The 26,186-nt window shown below is 38.9% G+C and overlaps 1 protein-coding gene across 1 annotated transcript; it reads right to left on the bottom strand.

The window, feature by feature from the left end:
- Positions 1 to 397: 397 nt before the first annotated feature.
- On the bottom strand, positions 398 to 24,766 carry ASIC5 (acid sensing ion channel subunit family member 5). The gene is made up of 10 exons (XM_006037980.1): positions 24,727 to 24,766; positions 16,785 to 17,091; positions 13,003 to 13,234; positions 11,918 to 12,040; positions 11,195 to 11,344; positions 9,355 to 9,502; positions 8,535 to 8,591; positions 3,380 to 3,548; positions 1,022 to 1,113; positions 398 to 585 (listed from the first exon to the last, which is right to left on the bottom strand). Exons 1-10 carry the CDS (start codon positions 24,764 to 24,766, stop codon positions 398 to 400), a joined length of 1,506 nt encoding a protein of 501 aa, XP_006038042.1.
- Positions 24,767 to 26,186: the final 1,420 nt, after the last annotated feature.

The following is a 26,186-nucleotide window of genomic DNA, read 5'->3' as shown; positions in this document are numbered from 1 at the left end:
ATGCGATGCGCGGGTGCATTTAATTAGCATAGCTCTCTAATTAAAGCACCCAGTGCTGCGCCCCACAACACATGTAATAATATCCTGTGTCTCTATACCAGTTCATACAGACAGTACTGCAATGTGCCATCTTACATCAATTGCGTAGCCACTAAAAATATATATTAATTCTTTAAAATGCATTTTGGGGTAGGTAAAATTTACATATGTCATTATAAGAGAAGGAAATAGAGACTTTCTAATGACCATTTTTTCATTATTCAAATATGTTGCGTATAAATAATAAAATTCAAGGAGTGAATAGTCACAATTCAGGCTAAATACCAAAAGTCCTTTAGTATCTTAAAAACAAAGGCAATTTACAGAGGGGCATGTTAGGTTGTCAAAAGTAAAGCTTTCAGCATTCTTGTATTCCCTTCTTAGCTATCTGGTTCTGAGTTGGGATGCTCCATTGGGGTATTTCTGGTGCTTTCAGTAGAAGAAAGATGCACATCCAACAGAAGTTAGTGAAAATATACTCAACAAGTTCTATGATTGTAATCATACTGGCACCACAAAATAATCCAAGTTGGCCACCAACTTCAGCTGTAACAAGGAAATAAACATATGTCAGCCAAGAATTTGGTTTAGTCTAGGAAGCCAGCCACCCATTGTTGGGTTCAAGTGTTAAATATGTGTAATGCACATAATCTGACATTCTAAGGGAAAACATTAAATCCGTTAAAAAAATCTTCACAAGAAAAGATTAATATAGTTCTTAAACAGAATGAAATAAGCAACCCAACATAGCCACTGTGTAGTATTTATCTAAAGTAAGAAGTGTTTAGCGAGGAGTAGTAATTCATTAGGTATTGTATGTGTATAAATCACTGCAGTATAGTCTGTCTAGAAAGTGAGTTCTGGGACCAAAAGTAACTGCTGCTGGTGGAATAATTAGGCAATTAGAAACTTGTCCAGACTGTGGCTGGAAAATGAACAGTTTTGTTCTGGTTTAATTAAAAATTAATCTGAGACCACTCACCAAGCAACTCGGATACAGTCAGGGCCTTCTGCTGCTGTGTCATTTTGTAGTTCAGATCTTGATAGTTAATGTCAATATGTACAAGATTCTGCCTAATGAAAAAATACATACAATATAAATCGGGTCTGCCACTCTTCTATCATTGGTTTTAGTTAGAAATTCATGCTGGAAAAATGGCTATAGGATGCTGATGGTCATGCTCAAAGAGAGATAGGGTAAAAGTGTGATTTACTAGTAGTGAAGTCTACTAAAGTGTAAATCCATAATGGTTCATTACAGGGTCAGATCTTAGTGTTAGTAAAAACAAGTTAGGATAGACAGGGTTACCTATATGTGTTTGTTTGCTAGTTAAGACTTCAGCAGTTGCATTACATTTTAGCAATTTCTTTGTTTAAAAAATGTGTGTGGAATGGCAGACTAGATATAATTTTAAAACAATCATATATACTGAAATATTTGTAGTGAGACCACATTATGGGACCTTATTTCCACACCCTTGGAAAAGTAGGAGGCTTAAAGTAGAAATACCAGTGATCCTTCACTATAGCAGCAAGAGGAGCTGAACATCACCATGTGGTGCATGGTTGAATCGTTATGCATCCTCAGTACCCCTCTGCATATTTAGAACCATTGTGAATTTCACTGGCCAGATGAGGCCTAATCCTGCAGATTTTTTTTTTTAATATATTTAACCTTATCTTCTGCCAGTAATCCCATTGGCTTCAATGGATTTATTCCCAGTGTGTAAAACTAAGCACATATTTGTGTAAGTCTTTGTAGACTGGGGACATGAAGCACTGCTTAGTGCAAATCTGACCCTCTGGTACTACTGTTAGACAGAGATTCCACACATATACTATATGGAGTTCTTGGAAAGCTATGCAGAATATAAAAGCTCTTTCCATAAATTTTGGGGATGAGAACACAGAAAAGAATAGAAAAGAATTCCACTTTTCATTCAACAAAAGAATGTGTTAAAACCCAAATATGGTCACGATTATAATTTTTGTGGAAAGCCCAAACTACAGGCTCTTGGTATAATAGCACAATGCAACTCATGCACTCATTTATGAAAATAAAGTATTTTCTGTCTCCAACTTTTTATATTTCAGTTTTGTTAGTGATCGTTTTAATCTGCATATTACATCTCGTAAGTGGACGTAACCATTAGAGATATTTGGTAAATGGATGTAACCATTCATTAGACATATGATGGATCCTATTAATATTATCAAGGTGCTTCTGTTGTATTTTGCTAGAATAAAGAAGTAAATAGCTAACTTTACCCTTTTTACATCTTCAGAAATCAATATATCCCCAGATTTGGTAATTTATTATATGTACTCATTAATATATTTGCTTGATTCCTATTGGCTAAAGACTTGGTAACAGAAGAATTTTATGTATTTTTGCCTGCTTAATTGAGTAATTACTGAGCTGTGTGATGTTTACAAATAATAAAACAATTGACAAAGTGAAATAAATAATAATGTTGTCCTAGAATTCTCAGGGGCACCAAATTATTAAAATGTTTAAAAAAACAAAACAAAACTGGATTTGCATAATGCTTGTGTGGTCTGTGTCTACTTAAAAACACATTTAAGCATTTATAGAGCTATAGTTTGAAGAGGAAAATAGTTCAACATTTTCAAAAACTTCAGTGATTCACATATTTTGAAGTCCAATTGTTGAAACCAGTTTTTATGAGCATATTTTAATTTTGTGCACATAACTACACTTACATGATTTCTTGTTGTGTTTACAGATGTAAACACAGATGTATAGGCTGGTTTAAAGACCTTTTTGCTAGACTGACCTGACGTTTTCCAGGTGTTACTTTCTGCAAATCATTGTCATCTTTTGGATTTGTGCAAGGTAACTCTTTCAAAATGTTTCTAATCTCTTCCCCTTAAGAAAATAAATGCATCCTTTGCAGAGTAGATTTGTACAATTAATTATCTTCAGCCGCAACAGGACTAAGATTTCAGTATTGTAACTGGAAATTTTCTCTTAATGGTTCGGGACTGGTTTCACATCCATTGCACTTCTCTTTATGGCTATATGGAAAAAGGCTTTCAAATTACATAGTAGTATGAGGGTGGAAGGAGGACAATGTGCTTCCTAGTAGTACCCATATAGCAAAAGATGTAAATTAATAAAATATTGTTTCTCTACCAGTTCCTTTTGTAAAAATATCCCACACTTATTGCAGATTGTGTTCTTATATGCAAAGTAAAATCTTATCTTACTGAAATGTATTCATATTAAAGTTAGACACAGTAAATTAAATAATAAAGATGACACCCGTAAATCATCCAAGGTTTTCTGATAACATACAATAAATATAAATAAGATTACCTGATGTAATCTGGACTTTTCTTCAGTTTGGTAGAAAGGAATTTTAAGGCTTTTTCACTTGCAAAACTTGAGTAGGTGACTGTGGAAGGATAATCTGTTTCTTCACAAGGGACAGGGCAAGTGGAATTGTGGGTGCCTACTGTACACAATCCCAGTATATCTATGTTATCTGAAATTTTAAGCAAATGAATCAGTATGAGAACCATATCATTTATCATCTCTCTCTTTCATTCAAAGGGAATTTCAGAAATGATGATAATAATGATCTTGCATGTGACTCTTCACCTGAGGGTCTCAGTTTATCTTACAAAGAGGAATTAATGTCACTCTTATTTCATAGAAATAGAAATGAGCCACCCAAAGCTGAAGGGCCAGCTTTTTCAACTTCTCAAAACAAAGCAGAATATTAGCAGTGGGACTGTTAATGAAACTCATGCCTTTTGATTCTGGGAGTTATCCTACCGCTTTTCTGGATTTGCATCAGTGTTCTAGGTTTGACAGTTCTGTGTATGTGTCATATTTTTGTCCATGGATGAAATCTATTCTTGACTCTTGGATGCTTTCTTGCTTGTTCCACTAGTATTACAAGTCACAGATATTTGCATCTATTTGATCATTGTGGCACTCAGTAAAATCCCATTGATAGGGTAGTAAATGTTATAACAAATAAGTTTATAGAAACGCAATCATAATTCATGTAGACAGGATTTTTAAAAGTTTGCCTTTGTTCAACAGTCTACTGTGTTCCCCTTAAATATTTTATTAGGAAGGACTCGTATTAACTATGAGGGTAGTTAAACACTGGAACAGATCACTTATACAGGTTGTAGGATTTTGCTCCATAGGTGCACCTACACAAAATGTTTACTATGGAACTGCCTAATTAGCTCCACAGTAAAATTTCTGCATCTACAGATGCGGCCCTATTAGGTCTCAGGAAACTAATAAATACTGCTGTAGGTTAATACTTGTAAATACAAGTACTATCTTTTGTGCCCAGCAATGCACATGTAGATATTGATGAGGCTCGCTGGGGCACTAGGGTACTTCAGTGAAGGGCTGCCTGCTGACTAGCCCTGCACTAGAGCACACTCCTGCCCCAGTCCGTCCCTTCACAAGACATTGAGCCAGGTTTGAGCAGCCCCAGGCTGGCAGGCTGACCCCTTGGACCTGATGCCAACTGGGACTGCTCTGACTCAGCAAAATGTGCTGTGCTTCTGAATGCACATGTAAACACAGTACCTGGGAGCAATAAACTCCAGTGCAATATGCATCGGAGTTTATTGTTTCGCATTAATAGCATGTGTAGATGTGCACCTGGAAGTTTTTATGAGTGGTTAAGACAAAAACTTGGATGAGACCGTTTAGATGGGGATGATCCTGCTTTAAGTAGGGAGTTGGACGAAGTGACTTCTTGACGTCACTTCCAGCCTTATATTTGTATGATTCACATAAAATGCACAGAGGAACTCATTCCTTTCCCTTTCAAGATTAGTGTCCTAAATGCATCTTTGGGACACACAGGGTGTGTCTACACGTGCCCATTTGCTGTGTAGTAACCAAAATGACTATGCAGAACAGGTGCACATCTACACGTGCATGTCTGTACTGCACAGAAAATATAGCGACTTATGCTGACTTTAGTGTAAATTTGATACCTGCATCATGCAGGTATCAAACTTGCACCTGATTAGTTACTGCCCAGTAACGCACATGTAGACACCTTACTGCACAGTAACACTGTGTGGACTGACTTGGGACTAACATTAATGAGCTTTAATGCCTGCATGTGTAGACACCAGCCTATTTCTGCTTACTGCACAGTAAATTTAAGCTGGTGTAAATTGCATACATAGGCATACTTACTGTCTCCTCTTCCTCTCTCACATTTCCCTAAAATTTGAACTTGTGTGACACACTTCTAACTATGGCAATTTATGCAGACTTGGGCGTAAATTTGCTACCTGAATCATGCAGATAGCAAATTTACACTGAGTAGTTACTGCGCAGTAAGGCATGTGTAAACTCCTTACTGCGCAGTAACCTTGTTTGTGTGGAATGACTTGAGACTAACTTTAGTTTCAAGTCAATCCATACACAGCGTTACTGCACTGTAATGCCTGCATGTGTAGACGCCAACATAAAAGTCACTTACTGCACAGTAAGCTACTGCTCTGTAAATGCATGTGTAGACACACCCAGTAGATATTTGTGGGGAAGTATTTCACACCCAGTAGATATTTGGGGGGAAGTTTGTCACATAAGTTCAAATTTTTTTCTACAAAAGTGGAAAAACTTTAATGGGGCTAGAGAGTTCTCTATCTTCCTTCTACCCCATATTTGATGGTTAGGGCACTCTACAGGGAGGTGGGAGCTGTGGGATTGAATCCTCTCAGGCAGAGAAGGAAATTGAGCATTGGTACCCTATGTCCTGAGTACTCTGGTCACTACCTTAACATATAAAGGAAACTGATATCATGCTTTCAGTATCCTATATTTTAAAATAAATATGTGAAGTCTGCTTTTTGTTTCTTAATTTATCTTTTCTTTTGAAACTGTGTAGGTGTTTACCTTCAGGAGAGGGTTCTAAAATGTGAATCCCGCATAGAGGGAGGTGCTTCTCTGAAAGGTACCCAGGCCTCCCAAAAGGGTGGGATTTAATGATGCCCTGTCCTCTCCCTGATAAGCCTGCTGATTGTTTTGGGTTCTGTTCAGAAGTACCAAACCCTCTGCATATATTGTATAAGAATTCCAGGTACCAATACCTACCTCAGGGTTCTGTATTCTGTCCTGGAATGTTAGCATCTAGAAGTTTGCCATGTTAGATGTCTGCTTAGCACTGAAATGCATTAGACATTTTTGGATCTAGTCACAAAGTATAACAGGGTTTAACTCCTCCTCCCCCAACAGACTTTCTTTGAAGGTAGTTGAAATACTTCCCCCCATATATCTACTGGGTGTCTACACATGCATTTACTGAGCAGTAGCTTACTGTGCAGTAAGTGACTTTTATGTTGGCGTCTACACATGCAGGCATTACAGTGCAGTAAAGCTGTGTATGGATAGACTTGAAATTAAAGTTAGTCTCAAGTCATTCCACACAAACAAGGTTACTGTGCAGTAAGGAGTTCACACATGCCTTACTGCGCAGTAACTACTCAGTGTAAATTTGCTATCTGCATGATTCAGGTAGCAAATTTACGCCCAAGTCTGCATAAATTGCCATAGTTAGAAGTTTGCCGCTTAAGTTACTGCACAGTAATGCTGCACGTGTAGATGCACCCACTGAATAATATACCTACCCTTGAGAGTTGAGTAATATCTCAACTCTCAAAGGTCAAGGATATGAACCTTATGGAACTAATCACTGCCTAAGACTCATGACAAAACTCATTCTATATTTCATTTGAACACTGCACATATTTGAGACCAGGAAGCCCAAAGTTAATCTAATTGACTTTTTCTTACACCTACATTCTTTTGGAAAACAGCTTTAAAAATTCTGAACTGAATTTATAGAGTTGAAGAGAAATGATTCATCAACTCATGATTTAAAATGAAGGCCTCCTCCACATGGTACAGGCATTACATAATTGATTCATTGTGCTCTTACCTTGGGACCAGCTACACCTGCAAAGTCACAATCATGCCATAAAAAGTTCCAAACCAGCTATAAAGTTTGACCTTAAAAACGTGGAATAACTTTATAGTTGGTTGCTATCTAACTTTAATTTGCACATGTAGCAGGGTCTCCCCTACAGCTGGGAGCCCCATCACCTGACAGAGCTCCCAGCCACAGAAGTGCCTGATACCCAGCTGGGGTTGGGAGTCTGACAACTGAGGGGATTGTTAGCCCCAGCAGCTGCCAACTCTGGGTCCCAGCACCACAGGGACCCAGAGTCCTGCAACTACAGATGTTGGGTGCTGGGATCCAGCTAGATCTCAGAAGCCAGGGAACACAGCATAGGAGGAAGTGTAATTTTGTGGATTGCACGTTAGATCTCATTACATCTGTAGCTGCATGTGTAGAGGGCCACAAAGTCAGTAGGATGATTCATTTTATAAGTGTGGCTAACATTTTTTAAATCACCTGTATATTGATCATTTGCACATAGAAATGAATTGCTTTTATAAAATTTCACAAATATAGAACCAAAGAGAAACAAGATTCCATTTACAGGCTGGTGTTTAGTGAAGTAATAAGGAATGGGCTAACTCTGAAATGTATTTACACTTCCTCTTATGAATATTCCTAGAAGGATTAAAACAATATTTGTTATTTTTTTCCAGGCCTATTAATTGAAAGTAGCAGTTGCTATTAATAATCAAAAAGGCAAAGCTTATGTGCAGGTAAGAGTAGTCATATTGAACCCTAATCTGACTATATAAGGGCTTATATACATGTGGTTTGTCTATATGGGTGACATGCAGTATAATTTACTTCAATCTGCTGTAGAATATTCTAGAAAAAAGATGAGAGGTAAAACTACATTCTAAGTTACAGCAGTATAAAAGTGAGTCCAGAGCTCTGCCAGGGTATTTGTTTGCTATAGGCAAATCTGCGCTTCTGCCTCTTAGTTGTGAGGTGCAATGATAGTGTCTACTGCCAGTGGATACCCTGCAATATCTGGTCATCGGTAAGCCCTGGTGTAAATCGCATCAGTGTAGATGTTTGTCTAGACCTTAGAAAGAGTGCAGAACCTGTGGCAGTGAAAAGGTTTTCTTTCCTGCCTCAAGGCCATTTTGAGGAATCATCTGTTGGAATAGGATGCTTTGTTCTACAAAAAGCATGTAAAGTTTGTAAAAATAACATCTAAATATACCATCATTGTGTAGTTACCCATGAAAAATGTATTAAAATGCAGTTGCTGGAAACATAACAGTAATGTACAAGACCCATGAAAGCTTCCCACAAATAGAAAGTTACAACTGACTACCTTATTTGCATTTTCCAAATGCACAGGGATTCATGGAAATAGTATAACTAAATGAACATGGATATGATAAGAACTGAAAATGTTAAAATCGTAAGTTGTAATTAATAACTAGATCAGCCTTGAATTCTAGCTACTTTCTGGCATTTGGTTGGAGTCCTCTGATTTACTTAAATGAAGTTAAAGAATAGAAAGGCATTAATAAGTCAGTTGTTACTTACATAATGCAGGAGAAACACATTTGTAAGATTTTAGTAGGTCACATTCTGTTCCATTTCCTTTAAAAGCAAAATAACAATTAATCAGGTAATCTATTCCTGTATTCAGCTATTTCATAAAAGTGAAAATTCTGCTCTTGGGGTACTAGTACAAGTAAAATGTAATAATTGAAATCTACAGACTTTTCCACATTTCACTGGTGCACCTGAGAGCACATATTGCCCAATATTGTATTATTACTAATACTACATGACTTAATATAATAAAGTACAGTTGAATAAATCTTGGAAAATAAGAGTAAAATACGTTAGTTGTGTCTCTACATCTGTTCTGTTTTCTGGGCACATACATACCCTGTTTTTTGTGGATCCTTTTTTAGGTACCTAGCTTCTTGTGAATTGAACTTGAGCTCCTAACTCAGGGTTGTAGGAGCTAGTTGCCTAAAAGTTGAGCAGTGAAGAATGCACATAATGGCAGAAAAGACATTTTATGGTTTTAGCTCAAAGTTCTTCTGGGGTCAAGTTTAAGATGACCAATTTCATGCACTCTGATATAGACTTGGATGTTCATTTGGGGTTCAGATGACAACATTAAGAAATGCTGACCAGATGGTTAGGGCTAAACAAATATTTTGAATATTTGACCACTGAAAGGTCAAAGTTTGACGAGAATAATTTAAAATTCTCAATTAAGTCTAGTTGTGCCAAGGACTTTCAGAGAATGATATAGCTTTCTAAGTGAAAGTAAAAGTTTGAAGTCCATCTTTGTTTGAAGATCCATGAATCACTTTGTACCACATGTGTAACGTTGTCCAAGAAGTACCTGGAAGCATGAATGGCAAACATCCACACCAGTCCTGTATGTAATGGGCCTTGCATTCCTGTACACATCCATAGGTGCTGTAGATATTGTGATACTGAAGTTTGATATTAGGATTGCACTCTCCCCAAGGGTATTCTTGGATAACTGTCTTGAATAGAAAATAGTAAAGTAGAATGCTTTAATACTATTTTAAATGCAAAGTTTGTTAATAAAACACTATGTTCAGTTTATACTAAAATATTAACTGAATTAAAGTTGAATTGCTATGAGTTAAATCTGAGGTTAATAACAAAATGTGTGTATGTTTAATATCTGTTCTCTTGGGTCTTGATTCTCTTGTACAACCTTACAATGTAGACAGCCCTACAGAATTGGATTTCAGTAGGGCTGTACAAAGAAACTAGGGGCCTTTCTACATGCCACATTTTTTGTCCTTTCTTGCAATGCAACTGCGTGACTGTTTGCATGAGTGGGTTTTCCACACATTTTAAAAGTTTTTCTGGTGCATTAAACTAAAAATCCTTGTAGTTGAGTTTGGCTCACCGGGAATGAAAGTGTTGCATCCATGGATTCATTGCATGCACACACAAAGGCACTCAAAGACGTGTAATGAGCCACTCTGTCCACCAAAAGGCGCTGTGACTTCTTTGTAGTTCACCCCTTTAAATTGCTTTTGTTTTCAAATTGCTTCCATTTTTTTTTTCTTGTGTGGTTTGCCATCTCCCTGCTTCCACAGCTGTGTGGTAGGGCACAGGCATGGGGTGGGTGGAGGACCCTGGACCGGGGGTGCAGTGCTGGACCATCCGCTCTCCTGCGGCGCTGACCGGGGATCGGGCTTAATTCATTTGAAAACCTAGTGCGTGCAAACACAGATGCGATGCTCCAAAGCTTAATTCATTTGAAAACCTAGTGCGTGCAAACACGGATGCGATGCTTCAAAAGTTTAAATTTTATAAACCTACTTAACTTACTGAGGATTAAAACCTATGGTGTGTACACAGGTAATTGATTTCACAGGTAATTGATTTCATGTTGCAGAAATCCCCTCTAGAGAGAGTTCTAGGGAAGTGTTTCTGAAACATTTCAGAAACTTGATATTCCAAGGTCAGATCCTATGTTCTGTGGCAAGGGAATGGTCCAGCTTTAGTTTTTGGTTATTTTGCCTCTGGATGAAGAAAGAACATAAATCATTTATCTGGTATGGGGCAGGGTGTATGTATGTGTGTGGGTGCATCTGTTTGTGCATGTATGTGCATACCAAGGACCAGAGAGCAGGGTGCCAAGAGCTTGCCTCTTTGTATGGGGGCTGCTGTGGCAGTGTAGGCTGCTGCTCCAGTAGTACAAAACTGCCTGAACACAGGCCACTGGTGTGGTGACATGGGCTCCCTGGGGCCTGCCATTTGGCACTTCCCCTTCCACACTCCCAATCATGAATCCTTCAGACTGGCATCCTTAGTTATGCTACTGCAATTTATACCCAATTATAAGGAAGGAATAAAGATTTACAGTGCATCAGCTAATCTATGGTGACTGTTTTGCATGTCTTCTATATATTGTGGTAGCTGGAAGCTACCTACTCTGGAATAAAAGAACTGCTTGAGTTGCCTTGGTTTGGCTTCCACTTATTGCCAGGTGGAATATATGCACAAAACAGCTCAGATGTGATAAGTTCCCTACGTTCTAATACAGTATGATTTGGACTCTGGAAAAAAAATTATTGTGCAAGTCATTGAAGCATAATTCATACCAAACTTTTAAAATGTCTGTTGTAATTTTTCAGAGTAAAAATGTACTTTAAATTTCAGAGAGAGACTGATACTTCATCACACAAATAGCTTACCTTTAGTTGGCGGATTGCAACGTGGGCATGCATGCCTACTGGTGTGGACAGGCCCAAGCCATCAAACCGTGGAGGTTCTTTAGGTGAATGGATAACGTAAATTATACCAGCATCAATAAAACCCAGGGAAGGGTCATCAGTGAAGAGTGCCTGATACAAAACAAATTCCTTAGAAAAGCAGTGTCACGACGTGGTATTTACATTATGACATTTAGCTTTATTTCAAGTCAAAAAAGCATTTTGCTTGAATTTAAACCTCATTTGGTGATGAGGTTTAAGCAGGTGACACATCTCCTCTGGCAATTAAAGAAAGGCAGAAAAACAAAGTAATTTCTATTTCCTTTGTTGCCTTAGGATCTAAATCTTGGAGGGTCAGTTAAAACAGGGAATAAAGTGGAGAACAACATCTTGAAGTTCAAATAGAGTTCTTTAGTTCAAAGACGACCATCACTTACTGATTTCATACAGTTACTGGTAAAAATAGCTTGGGAATTTACTGGGAAATATGGTGAATTTTCCATTCAAAATTTATTCAAATCAAGATTGGACATCTTTCTTAAAGATGTGATATCCTTCAGGCAGTAATTTTGGTCTTAACCCAGCAATTAATTGATGAAATTGTTGCCCATGTTATGCAGGACAGAATAATGCTTATAGTAGCCTTTTTCACCTTGAATATGTATTATATGAATATATAATGTAAGATTATTATCATATCTATACCTGTTTGATGTCAAAAATTAAACTTAGGCCTCTTCCAGAGACACTCACTCTTCTCTTTGCTGGAAGATCAATGTGGTTAAAAGTAAAGCAGTTTCCATACTCAGTGAAAACATGTTCGAAGTCCTATAACAATAAAAGTAGAAAACAAAAAGAAACCAGATAACCTCAATCTATTTTGGGGATTATGGAATGCTTTATGGCCTAGATTGCCTAAATTATCTGTTGATGTATATTTATGACTATAGTAGGTGAACACACAAATCACTGGTGGAATAGTCCTACAGAATTTAATCAAGAATGAAATCCTTTCTATGGAAACAAACATATGGAATTCACCAAAAGAAATAATTTAACTATCCACTAAATGATTTTGGTTGCTTAGAATAATTTTCTGTAAGGTCCTACTGTCTTCTTCCTTATTAAGTCCAGGACTTGAGGAAATTAGTGTTCACTTAGTAATATAATTTCGAGTAGGTGATACTTGTGAAGTAGTTTCTATCTGTTTCAAGGGAATGTATGAAGTTGTACTACCGTAGACCAGTATGGTGTACTACTTGCCCATTTGTTCAATGGTTTTAAGGGTGTATTGTCACCAAAAATTTAACAGTCATTGGACATATCTACATGAAATGTTTACTGTGGAATTGCCTAATTAGCTTTGCAGTAAACATCTCTGCATCTACAGGTGCAGCCCTATTAGACTGCAGGTAACTAATTAACCCTGCAGCAGGATAGTACTTGTAAATAAAAGTACTATCCTGCTGCAGAGTTTTTTTTTGTACATAGCAATGCACGTGTAGATGCTGATGCGCTTGGCTGAAGCATGAGGGTGCTTCAATATGGGGGTGTCTGCTGGCTAGACTCGCACTGAAGCACCCTTGTGCCCTAGCCAACCCCTCTGCAGCACTTTGAGCCAGGTTGGAACACCCTTGGTTTGGCAGGCTGACCTCCGGACCGTCTGCCAACAGGGCTTTTCCAACCTGGCTCAATGTGCTGCAGTTCTAGGCGCGTGTGAAGATTCAGCCCTTATTTTTAGAGAGTTTTTAATTCCACTGTTACCATTACAATAAAGTAAAAACTATTACCTCTGGGTAACATGGCTTTCCAAAAAAATCACATTCTAATAAAGTACTGTTGTTGAGAAAAAATCCATTATTCTTTGTAAACTCTTTAATGCTGAAGTTTTGGTTTCCATTCAAGAAATCATTTAGGTCCTGAGATAGTTTGTCATCCAGAGCAAATGCACGAAGAACTCCAGATACAATGCTCCAGAGAAAATAAATGATGTTGAGGTTGGCTACTGCTTGGATTTGGAACCTATAAGAAGGAAATATAATTTAGAAGTGTAGTTTTGAACTCTTTGGGCAACTATAGAGACAATCTGCAGGTAGAGCAAGATGCGCTTTTAGCAAATACACTTTTCGTTTTTATAAACACAGGTTTACTGTTGGCCTAGAAATGGGTACTTGAGTTAAAACAAGTGAAACCAAACTCTGCCCCTCTACTTCGTCCCACCTCTTTTTAAAACCACAGACTGGCCATCTGAAGCAACCACTAAGTATATCTGTTGGTAGAACTGACAGAAAGTTGTCAGTTGTCACAGGCAGATGTCAGGCTAGGAGGCATGATGGAAGGAACTGAACCAGAGAACCAGAGAATTCTAGTGCCATCACTTGGGCAGCCTGCCCCTTTGTCTATCTGCAGAAGTCTCTCAGCCAAAGGGGCTTACATAGCCGTGGGAACTGGAATTCAAACCATGTTGCTTATCCTTCCTCAGGAGCTCTGTGCCTGGTGATTGGTGGTAAAAGGTGGCATAAATCTAAGGTGAATCTAATGCCTATAAACACTTTGAAAATCTTCTAAAATGTGATTGGGATAAAGGTTTAACCGAAAATGCATTGTATATCACATGCTTTCATAAAATGGTAAAGGAACACCTAATAATGATGCAAATTGGGGATTTATTGAAGTGTTATGATGGATTTGAATTCAGTATGTTGAACAAAAACCAGTAAACTATTCCTATGTAATGTTGTCATGGAATTACCATTTTATGTCAATTTCTATATATCAAAATGTATCTTGGATGCCTAAAATATCAGAAGATCTGTATAAAGGTCCCCTTTTGCAATTCCACAATATTCTGTGACTACTTCTGTCCACATAGTTTTAACTATGCTTTTGAAAACAACCATGTGCATGGTTGGCTTTGTTTCTCAAAAAGAAATGCTTCTTACTAAAAACAGAAATATATAAATTGTCAGGAACAGATGGGTGTAGAAGCAAATTGTCATTTTATTGTGTCCAGCTGCCCCACACTGAATAGTTGAGTGTTGACTACCCATAACATTCTGCCGTTTTAGCTACAATAATGTATTGCCTATCATAGCCAAATAGACTTCTATTATTGGCAGTGTATATTCTGTCACAGAGGTTTTCCTTGCGGGAAGGACTAAGGACCAAGTATGTCCAACGGGTTGGGGGATCGCACCTGTGGCTCATTCTACTGGTGAGAGATGGAGAGATCAAAACATATCTTTCTTGATAGTAAAATGTGGGCAAACTACACAGATTTCAAGACAGTTGCTATACTAATGAGCTTGCAGGTTCATTACACTACTTTAATATTTTTCAGCTGAATCTGAGTTAAATATAAAAAATTATACACACACACACCTGTGTGTGTATGGAGATATATATATGGAGATATGGATATAAATTTCACTTTAAACAATTCTAAAAGGTTTATGTTCAGATTGGAATCCTCAGGGGAGAGTTATTTATACTTCCTAAAGAAAAGTATCTTGACATTCAGAAGTGTTGAATGAGTACCAATCTGTTGATGCCAATGGGAAAAGCAGGACCTCAGTAATTCTAAATAGAAGTAACCTGATTTTTAAGCTTCCAAATTCATATTTAGGTTCCTAAATTGAGCCTGTAAGGCTTGCAAATTTCAGTGCAGAAGTGTGTCTCTGAATTGACTGGAAAGGAATAACCAGATTGAGCACCCTTAAGCAAAATATATTGGTGGTTCTGTAGTTATACATGGTACTATATATCCTGCTGATCAAATAGTGTATTTTTTTCATATGGTATGACTGATACAGGCATCAGAGATCCTAAAGCAGTTATAATACATGTCTGTTATCTCTGCTGAAACGAAGCACAAACAAAAATCCGATCCTTAATTTTTTTCAGGTAAATATTTTACATAGACTCATTGAAGAGCTCCTTTAAGACCAAGCTCTCATTATCTTATTTACTATATTTACTTGTGTACTACACACACCTTTTTCTCAAAAATCAGTTCTCCCAAATTGGGGTACATGTCTTAAGCAGGGAGGCTGATTTTTCTTTGCTGGAATGGAAGTATGGAGAGAGAGTGCTGAAGGATGGCTGCCAGATTGTCTAAGGTAGCAAGGAGTGGTAAGTCCAATATTACTCTTTTCATAGCTGCTTTCAAATTGGCAACAGTTTTTGGCTGAGCTGCCAAATGAACAGCTGAAAACTCTTTCCAATTTGAGAGCTGCTATGAAAAGGTTAACATTGGATGCCATCCCTCCTGCTTGCCATCCTGGAAAGAAACTGGCAGCACTGTCTCTTCATGGAAAAGCCAGCTTCAGACCATGACTCTGGAAAAAATAATTTCTACATTCTGCTTTCCAAAAACAAGGTATGTATTTGATCTGGGGACATTATATGCAAGAAAAAAAATGGTATTTCTTTGATTTATATGCCTCCCTTCCCAGGAGAGGCTCAGGACTGCTTACAAGAGAACAGAATAACTTATAAAACAGAAAACAATGCTTATAGAAGAGGAGAAAACATAAAACAGAAGCCCACTAAACAATAACCCAGCCTAGTTTCCTTTGCTAAATGCTTGCCCATGTAGAAAGGTCTTACAGTGCTTCCAAAAGATGTCCAGGCTTGGGCTCTGGTGGGTTCCAAGAGGGAAGGTGTTCCAGAATTGAGTAATGACAATGAGAACATGTTACTCAGATTATTTTCTTCCAAAAGATTGTGCCTCTACTTGTATGATTAGATGATCAAGTTTTTTTCTCTCAGTGCAGTAAAATACTTAAAGTTTTGTTCAGGAGCTTCTGGTGTTTATTCATTTCCATTTAAAATCATGCAGCAAAATTCCTACCAAGCATGTTGAAAACTGACCATATGCAGTCAGTTTAGGATATGGACCAGAAGTGCAGCTGCCTGCTGTAACTGAGAACACATTGCAGGAAGTGGTCTGAGTTACAACGATCCCCCTGGACCAAACAGTAGTTCATTGTTGGTTCTGGGGGAGGGGGACTCTAGCTACTGGCTGGGAGCCTGCAGCTGGTTTCCTTCAGCAACAGCCCCTCCTCTCTCCTAGCCTGTCCCTCTTTCAGAATGGGAGGGGGGAAAGGGATGAGAAGGATCTCATTTTAGGGGTTCTCTAGCACTGGAGGGTGGGGTAGGTGATTTGGAGCCCCCCCCCCCCCCGGTGGGGGGGGGGGGGTTCCAATACACTCATTCCACCTTCCAGTAGGAGCTGAAAAGCCAGCCCCCAGACTGAACTCAAGGCTGGGAGGCAGGACAGACAAAAGTTATATATGTCACTATGTTTTGAAATGTCATCTGACCCCTCATGCAATGAGGGTTCAGATTTTCACCAGATCAACCATTTTTTAAACTGTCTGCAGCCATTAACTTGTTTGGTCATGGCTATAAACCACTTTCTGTGGCCAGATCTAGTGAAAATTGTCACCCTATTTGCACCCCTAATATTCCATCAATTTGAATAGATGTACTTCAGAATGACAATACTTTTTTAACAAGAGACATTTAAATCTATTATTCCATATTTATGATGCACTAAAAAGTGTTTTACCTGTTCAAGTTACAAAAAGTCACAGCAGGGAATTCAATATTTTCCACATACTGAACTACCACTGAAGTTGTGGTTGGCCAACTCAAATAATAGATGAAGCGATTGTAGACTTGCCAAGTGACGATGACAAGGGAGCCCATGACCACTAGCATCCATACCACCTTGCGCATCTTGCTCGGGGTTCGGACAATATTTTGCACCCCATGAAATGAAGTGGATGTAGCAAACTCATAGTTGTACTTCTTTTTTTCTTCCAAATATGGCAACATTTTCCTTTTTAAGTACAGGCTGGTCTTTTTCAATAATCCTTAATATTGGACAAAATGAAAGATTAGTGATATTGTTTTCTTGTGAACATTTTCAAATTTAATAATTTAAATGCTTCTTGTAACGTATGTTCCTCACGAAACCAAGTATGATGATCCTTTAGAGAGGATACCAGCTCGGATAATTTCTCTTGGCATAAAGAGTTCTCTCCTGCAGGTATTTTTTGACTGCTGAGAGAGCTGTGCACTAGCTTACTCAGAGCAGACAGAACTGTCTTAAAGGAAAAGATCCAAAGAAAGTGAGATCCCTATAAAGAGCAGAACCACAATAAACTTTATTCTTATAACAACATTACTATATCCCATTAAGATAAACCTTTAGTCTGGTTTGCTATGACAAAAGCTTGAATCTTGGGGCACCTAAATTATGAACCAAATCTGCAGGCCATTATGCATTTTCTAGGAGATGCTGAGCATCCAGTTTCAAGTAATTTTCTATTAACCATTCAGGACTAGGCCATTAGTCTTAAACATGAAAAAGAGCAGAGGGTTTTTTCCATAACTTCAGACTCGTTACTGAATGTTTCTGAACAAAACCCAGAAGGCTACAACCTCAAAGGTTTGATTCTAGGAGAATTATTGGGAATAGTCTGATTTCACATCTTTGGGTTTTTTTAATATCCAAAAATTATTTTTGTTAGACTTGAAATAATTTAAGAGTTACAGGATTTATATATATATACATACATAAATAAAGAATGAGAAATGTGGTAGCAATCAGTGAGCAATTCTTTGAGCTTTAGGAGTGGTGCCTTCTCTCACAAAACATCCAAAGGAGGTAATTTTAACTACAACCATGTAAAACCAAGTCCTAATTGGATAAGCAGTTTAATAGAATGTCTCTATTGGCAAGGGTGAAGTAGAGAGTAGGCTATCCTGCCACTCAAAATCCACAATAGTAGCAGTGCAAAGTAGCTTCACTTAGTACTCAGACTGAGAATTTGAGAATCAGTGATTTATCCACTTGGCACGTAAGGCTATTAAATGCCTCACTCCAAAATTGATTGTAATGAGAATTATGTTCATTACTCCTTACATCTAATATAGTCTCATAGGACACATCTACATGAGCTGCGTTAATGCTCATTAGGCTAATTTAATGTGCATTTTGGGCATACATCTACATGTGTGTGCCCTTAATGCATATTAAAAATGGCTAAATTAGGGTAATCATGCATTAATTTGATACCGGCAAATGCAGGTATCAAATTTAGGTCCAATTAGTTAAATCACATTACTGCACATGTAGACATGACCCAGCACTAACTTTAGTGGGGTGGGGTTTGCTACTGGGAAATCCGGTAGCACACAAACTGCACATGCCTGCATTTGAGGAGGCAGACTTCAGCTTACAAGTAGACAAGAATAAAGAGGAACAAGAAGGAGCTGTGGAGCCTTGCTTCTGCTAGCAACCGATGCTGGTCAATGGACCTGGCTAGTCGAAGTGTGCAAAGTGGGCCATATTCAATTCAGATTTGGATTTGGCCAGATTCAGGGGACAGTGAATCGATTTGTTGATTTGGTTCACTGTCCCGATTCAGTTCGGCCGAATCCGAATCTGAAGATTCAATGCTGATTTGGAGAATCAGTGATTTGGCCATACACACAGCTTTAAATGTTTTTTCTACATGCCTCAAAGTTCCAAGTGTGGCTCATGATCACTGAGATGGTAGGGCAGATGGAGCATCCCACTGGAGTGTGGGGAAGCTCCCCACGTGTTCGGCGGTGGACCTGAAAGTGGACCGGAAGTACTTCTGATCCATTTCCAGGTCTATCACTAAGCACATGGGAGCCCCAGCCCCCTGTACCCCTCCAGCTCAGTGATCAGCTGTGGGAGACCCCAGGTGCCCCCCCAGACTCAGGAGGCACCAGTCATCAAGCCGGAGGGTGGGGGTCCCCTGCGTGCTCCGCAGTGGACCCAGAAGTGAACCGGAAGTGCTTCTGGTCCATTTCTGGGTCCAGTGCCAAGCACACTGGGGACCCACCCACACTCCTATGGCATGCTCCATCCGCACCATCATCTCATTGTTCACGAGTTGCCTGGTACTTTGAAGTATGTAGAAAAAACATTTAAAGCTGTGTCTATGTCAGAATCATCGAATCTCTCTGAATTGATGCAGAGGGTTAAAGGGTCTCCTGATTCGATTCGGATTCAGAGATTTGGCGACCGAATTGGGCTGAATTTCTGCCAAATTGAATCAGCAACTGAAGCTTTGCACAGCCCTACTGGCTAGCACACTTGGGTTAATAAAATGCACCCTTTCACTGAGTGGAGTTAATTATTTTCTCACTTTAACCTGAAGAAAAGAATAAGGGGAGGATTGTGACCCAAAATAACTGGATATGGTAGAAACATGGCTGAAAATTCAAATTTGTCTTCACTCCAAATCAAGGCAATTCAACTAAATTTTTAAAAATTCCCATGAAATGGAAGTTCAAAAAAAAATCAGAAAACTTTAAAAATTCATTTTGGATTAAAATTGAATTTACTTTTTGCTTTTAATAATTTTTGTCATTATAGGTTCTTAGTTTTATTGTCCTTACTGGAACCATTCTTTTAGGATATTGAAGACAGCTGCACCTTTCATTTGTATGCTGAGAATGTTTCTGTTCTTGTTCAGTGTCATACTTACTGTTTCATTAAAAAATAAAGAAAATAAACCTTGTTTCTAGAAAATAGGATGTCATATCATTCTATGCCCAATTCTTAGTGGCAGGTCATGAAATCATGTAAAATATTTGAAATAACATTTCAAAGGAAGTTCATTTCAAACAAATTTCAAAAAAACAAGTTTCTTATGGTTCCATGATTTAAGCAGGAGGCTACAAAAATCTATGTGATTTAATTAAATATTTCAATGCTGTCAGAGCAGCATTTTCTGATGTAAAATCTTTGGAAAAACTTACGACCAGATATTGTTGCACTAACTCTTGGATCACCTTCTGGAATAGTTTGGCTGTGTTCCCATTTATTCAGGGATGCATACAAAAAACAGAACCTTTGCCATGGGTAAAGATTAAAAAATAATGGCCTGAACCTGAAAACAGTCCGATCTATGTGTCTCTTTGGCTTCTGATAAGCTTCTGAACTGTCTCTCAGAAATAAACTCTACATTTGCCTGATTTCCATTCCTCCCTCACTCTTTTTATTGGAGTCATGGTTAAAAATTCATCCACTCCAGTAGAAGCAGTTAGGCCAATGCTGAATACCTTTTGAAAATCCCACCATACATATTTATTCAGTTGCATTTTTTCCAAGGTTCTCTATTAGTTCTATTGAGTCCAACCTAAATCTTTTCCATAAGGAAGGATGAGGCTCTAGGAACCCATCCTCCTGTACTGATGTAGGGCAACTAGGCAAAATCCCTTAATGATGCTGAATATAATTTTGTAGAGAGATAGTCACATAGTACCCTAGATTTCACATTTCAGCAACAGACTTGAGTGGCATGTCTGGCTTACATGTATGCTGTTGTTGCTTGCAATGTTAGTTGGATCTGAAGTTTGTTTAGACTCTGAGGAGTAGTTGTTGTAACAGCATGTGCCTGCAGCTGCTTCCCACAAGGCAAAAAAAGTTATCTTGTCCTAGCTGGGTGAATGGAAGAGACTTTTCATACAGAGGTCATCCCTATCTCTGCTCCTATTTGCTGCTGTTTGGAGTAAGGGTTCTAGTTATCTCTGAGTCTTCTGACAGCATGCTCTTTATTTATCAAGCTACTTTATACAACAAAATATCATTTCATAGCTGTTATGCAAACATGTAACTAAACTTCAGTTCCAGCACTGCTCTGCAATATGCATATAGAATACTGCATGTGTGCCTGTGGATTTTTTTGGCAATAATAGCTGAAGCTACCAATTATCTTTAGACTGAAGGAGCAAGTTGTATCCCATCAGGTAAGTAAGGGCTGTTGGATTGGGCTCTTCAAGAAAATTTACTGGTATGGACTGACAATGATGTGCTGAACTGAAAAGATGAGGAGGGGTGGCTTACAGTCATCAGTTACTCCATTTTGACTATTACATGCGTCTGTTTTATGCCAACTAAATCATGCTATTTAGTAGTTTCATTCAGGGGTAAACTGCCTTGATTTAGCTTCCAAGTACTGTGTGGTAGACTGGACATAGAAATTATGCATTCCTTTAAATTTAAGCCAATATACTTTCTTGTTCCATACCCTCTATTACTTACAGATTTCTGAACAAATATATCCACTTCAGAAGACCCCAGTAATGTCTAAATAAATTAGAGCAAAGAGGTATGATTGCATATTTGCAAGGAAAACACTGTCCATTTGCAATGCATTGTCAGAGATTCTGGGTATATAATTTAGGAATGGCAGTGCATTTTAGGATTTGAGGCTTGTTGTGGAGGTTGTCATGATATTAAATAAAATAAAATAATGGAAAGACTAATACAGGACAAAATTAATAAGGAACTGAACCTCAGTAATATAGCTACTGCCAGTCAACATGGGCCTAAGCAAATATTTTTAACTTTATCCCTTTACAACATTACATGTTTGGATGATTAATTAGATTACATCAATACTATTACTCTTGCCTTCTGTAAGGTGTATGATTTGGTGTCTCACTATAGTTTGATTAAGAAATTTGTAGGATACAAATTTGTAGTACATAACATCAACATAACAGGCAAATGTAATTGTAAATGATGAAATTTTGCCAAATATATATGATTTAATGCCATCTCATAAAGATCGGTTCTTGACTCAACTTTGTTATACTTACGACTGTAAACTTTGGTTAAGTACAGGCAGTCAAAAGCCGGAGGCTGAATTGATTCAATCTTTGCAGGTTAGTCTAAACTGCGTAGATTGACCAGATAAGCAAGTGAACAGACATTCACTTCTGATTCCGAAAATGCAGCCACGTGCCTGCAGTGACTTAAGCCAGAACCTGGGGGGTGCTAGAGCATGCCTTCTAGACTGCCAAGGGGAAGGGAGGAGAGAAGCCCTCCAAGGCTTCCCACCTGCCTCCCAGCTTGAGTGGAGGGGGTGTGGCCAGGACCCAGCTTGTGGCCAGCATGCTGAGGCCACAGGAAAAGGGGCTTTAAACCCCACTCCCTGACCAACATGGGACTCCAGCCCAGGTCTGTCTGGGGTGGGGGAATGCCTACTAGCTTTTCCCCTGCTCCCTAGTCCTGTTCTAAACCACCATGCTGAGAGGGGGGCAGGGGGCTTTAAACCCCAACCCTGGCCTGCAGGGGACCCCAGCTGGGGTCTGTCTGGTGGGGGGTGGGGGCAGCCTATACCAAGCTTTTGCCTCCACCCCTTAAGTGGAGATCAGGGGACATGGCCATTACACGCCCTCCTTGGTCCTAGACCCCAGTTGGGGTTTGCTTGGGTGGGGGAGCAGCCCCTGCCAGGCTTTTTCCCTGCCTCGCTACTCACTCCAGTGGAGGAGGGTCACGGCCACATCCCATCCCAGGGCTTGCACGGTCAGGCTGGGAGGGAGGAAAGCTCAAGCATCTCTACCTCCCCGCCTCTGCATGCCAGCCCTGGGCTGGGGCATGTTTCCACTCTCTGCTCGAGTGAGGGAGAAAACCCTGGCAAGGGCTGCCCTCCCCCTCTCAACTGGGGAATGTGGGGCAGAAGCATGGCAGGGGCTGCTCCCCACCTTCCAAGGCAAGCCCTGGGTCTGTTCTGGAACCAGTGAAGGGGGGTTAACCCTCCCCACTACTATACGGGACCCCAGCCAGGGTCTGCCTGGCTTTTCCCCTGCTCCCCACTTGAAGAGCTGCTTCACCCCTGCCTACAGACCCTGGCTGGAGTCCCTTTTGGGCAGGGGAGGGACTTCAAATCCCTTTCCCTCACCTCCACCTCAACTTGCCAGCCTGGCCAGTGTCTGGTCACATCCCCCACCTCTCCACTTGAGCGGGGAGGAGGGGAAAGGAATGTGTGGGGCTGCTCTGCCCCTGCCAGGCAGACCCTGGCTAGTGTTTAGAGCCACGTTTCCCACTGCACCCCTTTCTCAGCCAGCTTGAGTAGTGATAATGCTCCAGCTAGGTAGCAGAGGGGTGGAGCCATCCCTGCTGCACCGGAACAGACAGCACAGCCCAGGGCTGCAAAGCATCCTGGGTTACTGGGAGGATTATGTGTTAACTTGAACCCAGAAGGGGTCTGGGGCAGAAGTTGTATAAACTGATTTGACCTAAATCAGTTCAGTCTGATACTGCATCCAACCAGGTTTATCTTAAAATGGTTTTGGCCATTTTGAAAGTAGCTTAAGTGCACTGAACTTTGGTTCTATTACAGTTTAAACCAGTCTCTAATCATTTAAACCAGTTTATGTGCAACTTCTGACCCTAGCCTTTGGGTCAAGGGCTTTCTCTTTTTTTTGTGTATGTGTAACATCAGGCACAAGAAGTCCTACTCTAGGCATTTCATTGATACACATAAGTATATAAAGTATTTTATCAGTCACATAAAAGAAAAAACAAAATCATTATTGATCAGTTAACTGTTGACACAGAGATTGAGGAGAAAAGTAATAAAGAAAAGAAGTCATTGATATAATCTGGATCATCTAGTAAACCAGGCACAATGAAAACAGAAGCCATGTTGATATGGCTAGCTATCAAGTCATCTAGGAAAAGTGAATCCAAACTATACTGACAGGATGGAGAAACCATGGTAGGTAATTAGTTGAACATGAGTTTCCCGGTCTGCTACTGTGGCTGAAAGGGTTAATATAATCTTTGGATGTATAAACAGGGGAATATTGTATAGGAAGAGGGAAGAAGTTTTTTATACAACTCCAAGTGGAATATTGTCTCTCTAATTTTGATGTTTATGCTGCCAGAAGCGTGCTAAAAAAATCGAGAAGAATGCAGAAGATCCACAGATTGTTTATCTTATTGGAAAACATGGCTGATAGAACTCAAACTGATCAATCTATTTAGTTTATCAAACAAAATCTTAAAAACTGATTTGATTAGTCTGCAATTACTTACATGGGGAATATACATTTGATAATAGAAAACTCTTTAATATAGCAGTGAAATAAGGTCTGATGGCTGGAATTTAAATTTAAACAAATTCAGATGAGAAACAAGGTTCAAATTTTAATGATGAAGGTAATTAACCATTATAACAGCTCATCAAATGTCACAGTGTCACAATGACTTTTTCATTAACATACATTTTAAACAAAGATTAAATGCTTTTCTAGAATGTATGTTTTATTTCAGTCAGAATTACTGGACTTAAGCAGGAATTAATTCAAGGAAGTTCTGTGGTCTGTGTTATGCATGAGATTATGTCACAATGCATCTCTTCTGGCCTTAGAAATCTATTCATTATTAAAGTCTATTTCATCACTCAAAAGAAAACAATTTAAAACAACATATGAAATAAAAGCAAGTTGTTCTCAGTATGTAAAAGAGCAATGGCTACAGGCAAACAATCCACTTGCACACATTAGGACTATAACTTTTACAATGCTTATTTTCTTTTCTCTTTCTTCACTACATAATTATTATTTGGAAATTTGCTCTGAAGTAAAGGAAAATTATTTTTCCTCTTTTGGGTGTAGAAATCCATTTTAAATTAGGTAAAACTACTAGGTAATGCATTATATTTATTATTACATACCTCCAACATCCAATCCACTACATTTCCCAAACGGGTTCATTTATGTTGTCCTTACTGGAGAAAGAAGGCACAAATACAAAGAGCTTCCTTTTTATTGTTGATCACTGTTCATTAATGACTTTTATAGAAAATTAAAGGGGTGGGGATATTAGTTGACACACAACACTGGGCAATCTACCTGCCTGTGTTGCTATACTTCACTTTCTGAATAACATGTTCTGGGAAGTAGAAGAAAAGATTAGTTTTATGGCAGGATCAGATATCTAAGTTCAGCTATCTATTATGAGACATGTACCAGTAGAAAGGAAATCATATGTGCTGTAGCACATTCTGGCATGCAAATGAATCTATTTTTAAAATAATGACAATTATGATTAAGACCAATTATTGTTCATTTGCAATGTTGCAGTAAAAATATTGTAGTCTTTAGGAACTGGGTAGTATTCCCATCAAGTGAGAACACTTTAGTGGTCCTTTCTCTGTGAATGGGTTCTACTAGGCCTAAACCAACAGGGCCCCAGGATTCCCTTGTATGCATACTGCTTTGTCGAAAAAAGTTGAGATTCAGTTTCCCTCGTGTGGAGGGCACGTGGGATTCTTGTGACACTTTCTATAATAATAAACTCACAAACCTAAAATCACACTAATAACAGCGGGTGAAATTATAGAAAGACATGGGAGTGGGCTTGGTAGGAAGGGGAAACAGAATTCTAAAAATCTGATTAAATAAAAATGCAGGCAAACTAAGTGTTTTTTGAGTCCTATAGGACATCTCTAGATTTGGTTTTATAGTTGCATCATTTCTCCCTATTAATGGGTAAGGAAAAATAATTAAAGAAATCCTAAGTATTGCTTATAGAAGTATAATATTTTATGGAAGTTAACATGCCTGTACTTAACTTTAGGGGTATGCATAGGATACTCTTAGGAGTAAGGGTAGGATTAATATCTTAATTCATGTTTAGGAAAGTATAGGACCCTGACTATGCCTCAACAATTTTTTTTTTTTTTGGTAACTACTTCACCCTCAGCCTGTCTACTCACAAATCAAGTTATAATGGCCACATTATGGAAGTTTCCATCATGACTGTTTCTGAAACATAATTAGTGTCTGCATCTGCCATGTTTCCTACTTGGGGTCATAACTGGGCAGCTATCCCATTGTTTTTCAGCAAGTGCACAGAGTTCCCAGAGGAGATGGACACAGCAGCATCAACAGTCTAACAAGCAACAAGTTTACACAAGAGGTTTATTGTGCAGTTGCCTAATAAAGTGTGCAGTAAACAAATCCTAACCTGCTGCAAAGTGTTTTTTTGTGCATAGCGTATGTGTGGATGCTGCCCCAGCTGGCTGGGGCCCAGGGTGCTTCAGCACTGGGCTAGCCAGCAGACAGCCCCCATGCTGCAGCACCCTTGTGTCTCATCCAACCCTTTCGCAGCATGTGACACCCCATCAGCACA

This window comes from Alligator sinensis, unplaced genomic scaffold (assembly GCF_000455745.1).
Source record: "Alligator sinensis unplaced genomic scaffold, ASM45574v1 scaffold478_1, whole genome shotgun sequence".
In the NCBI taxonomy this organism is placed as follows: Eukaryota; Metazoa; Chordata; order Crocodylia; family Alligatoridae; genus Alligator; species Alligator sinensis.
Note: the sequence above shows the minus strand (reverse complement) of the source record. Positions and strands in the feature narration are given on the sequence as shown.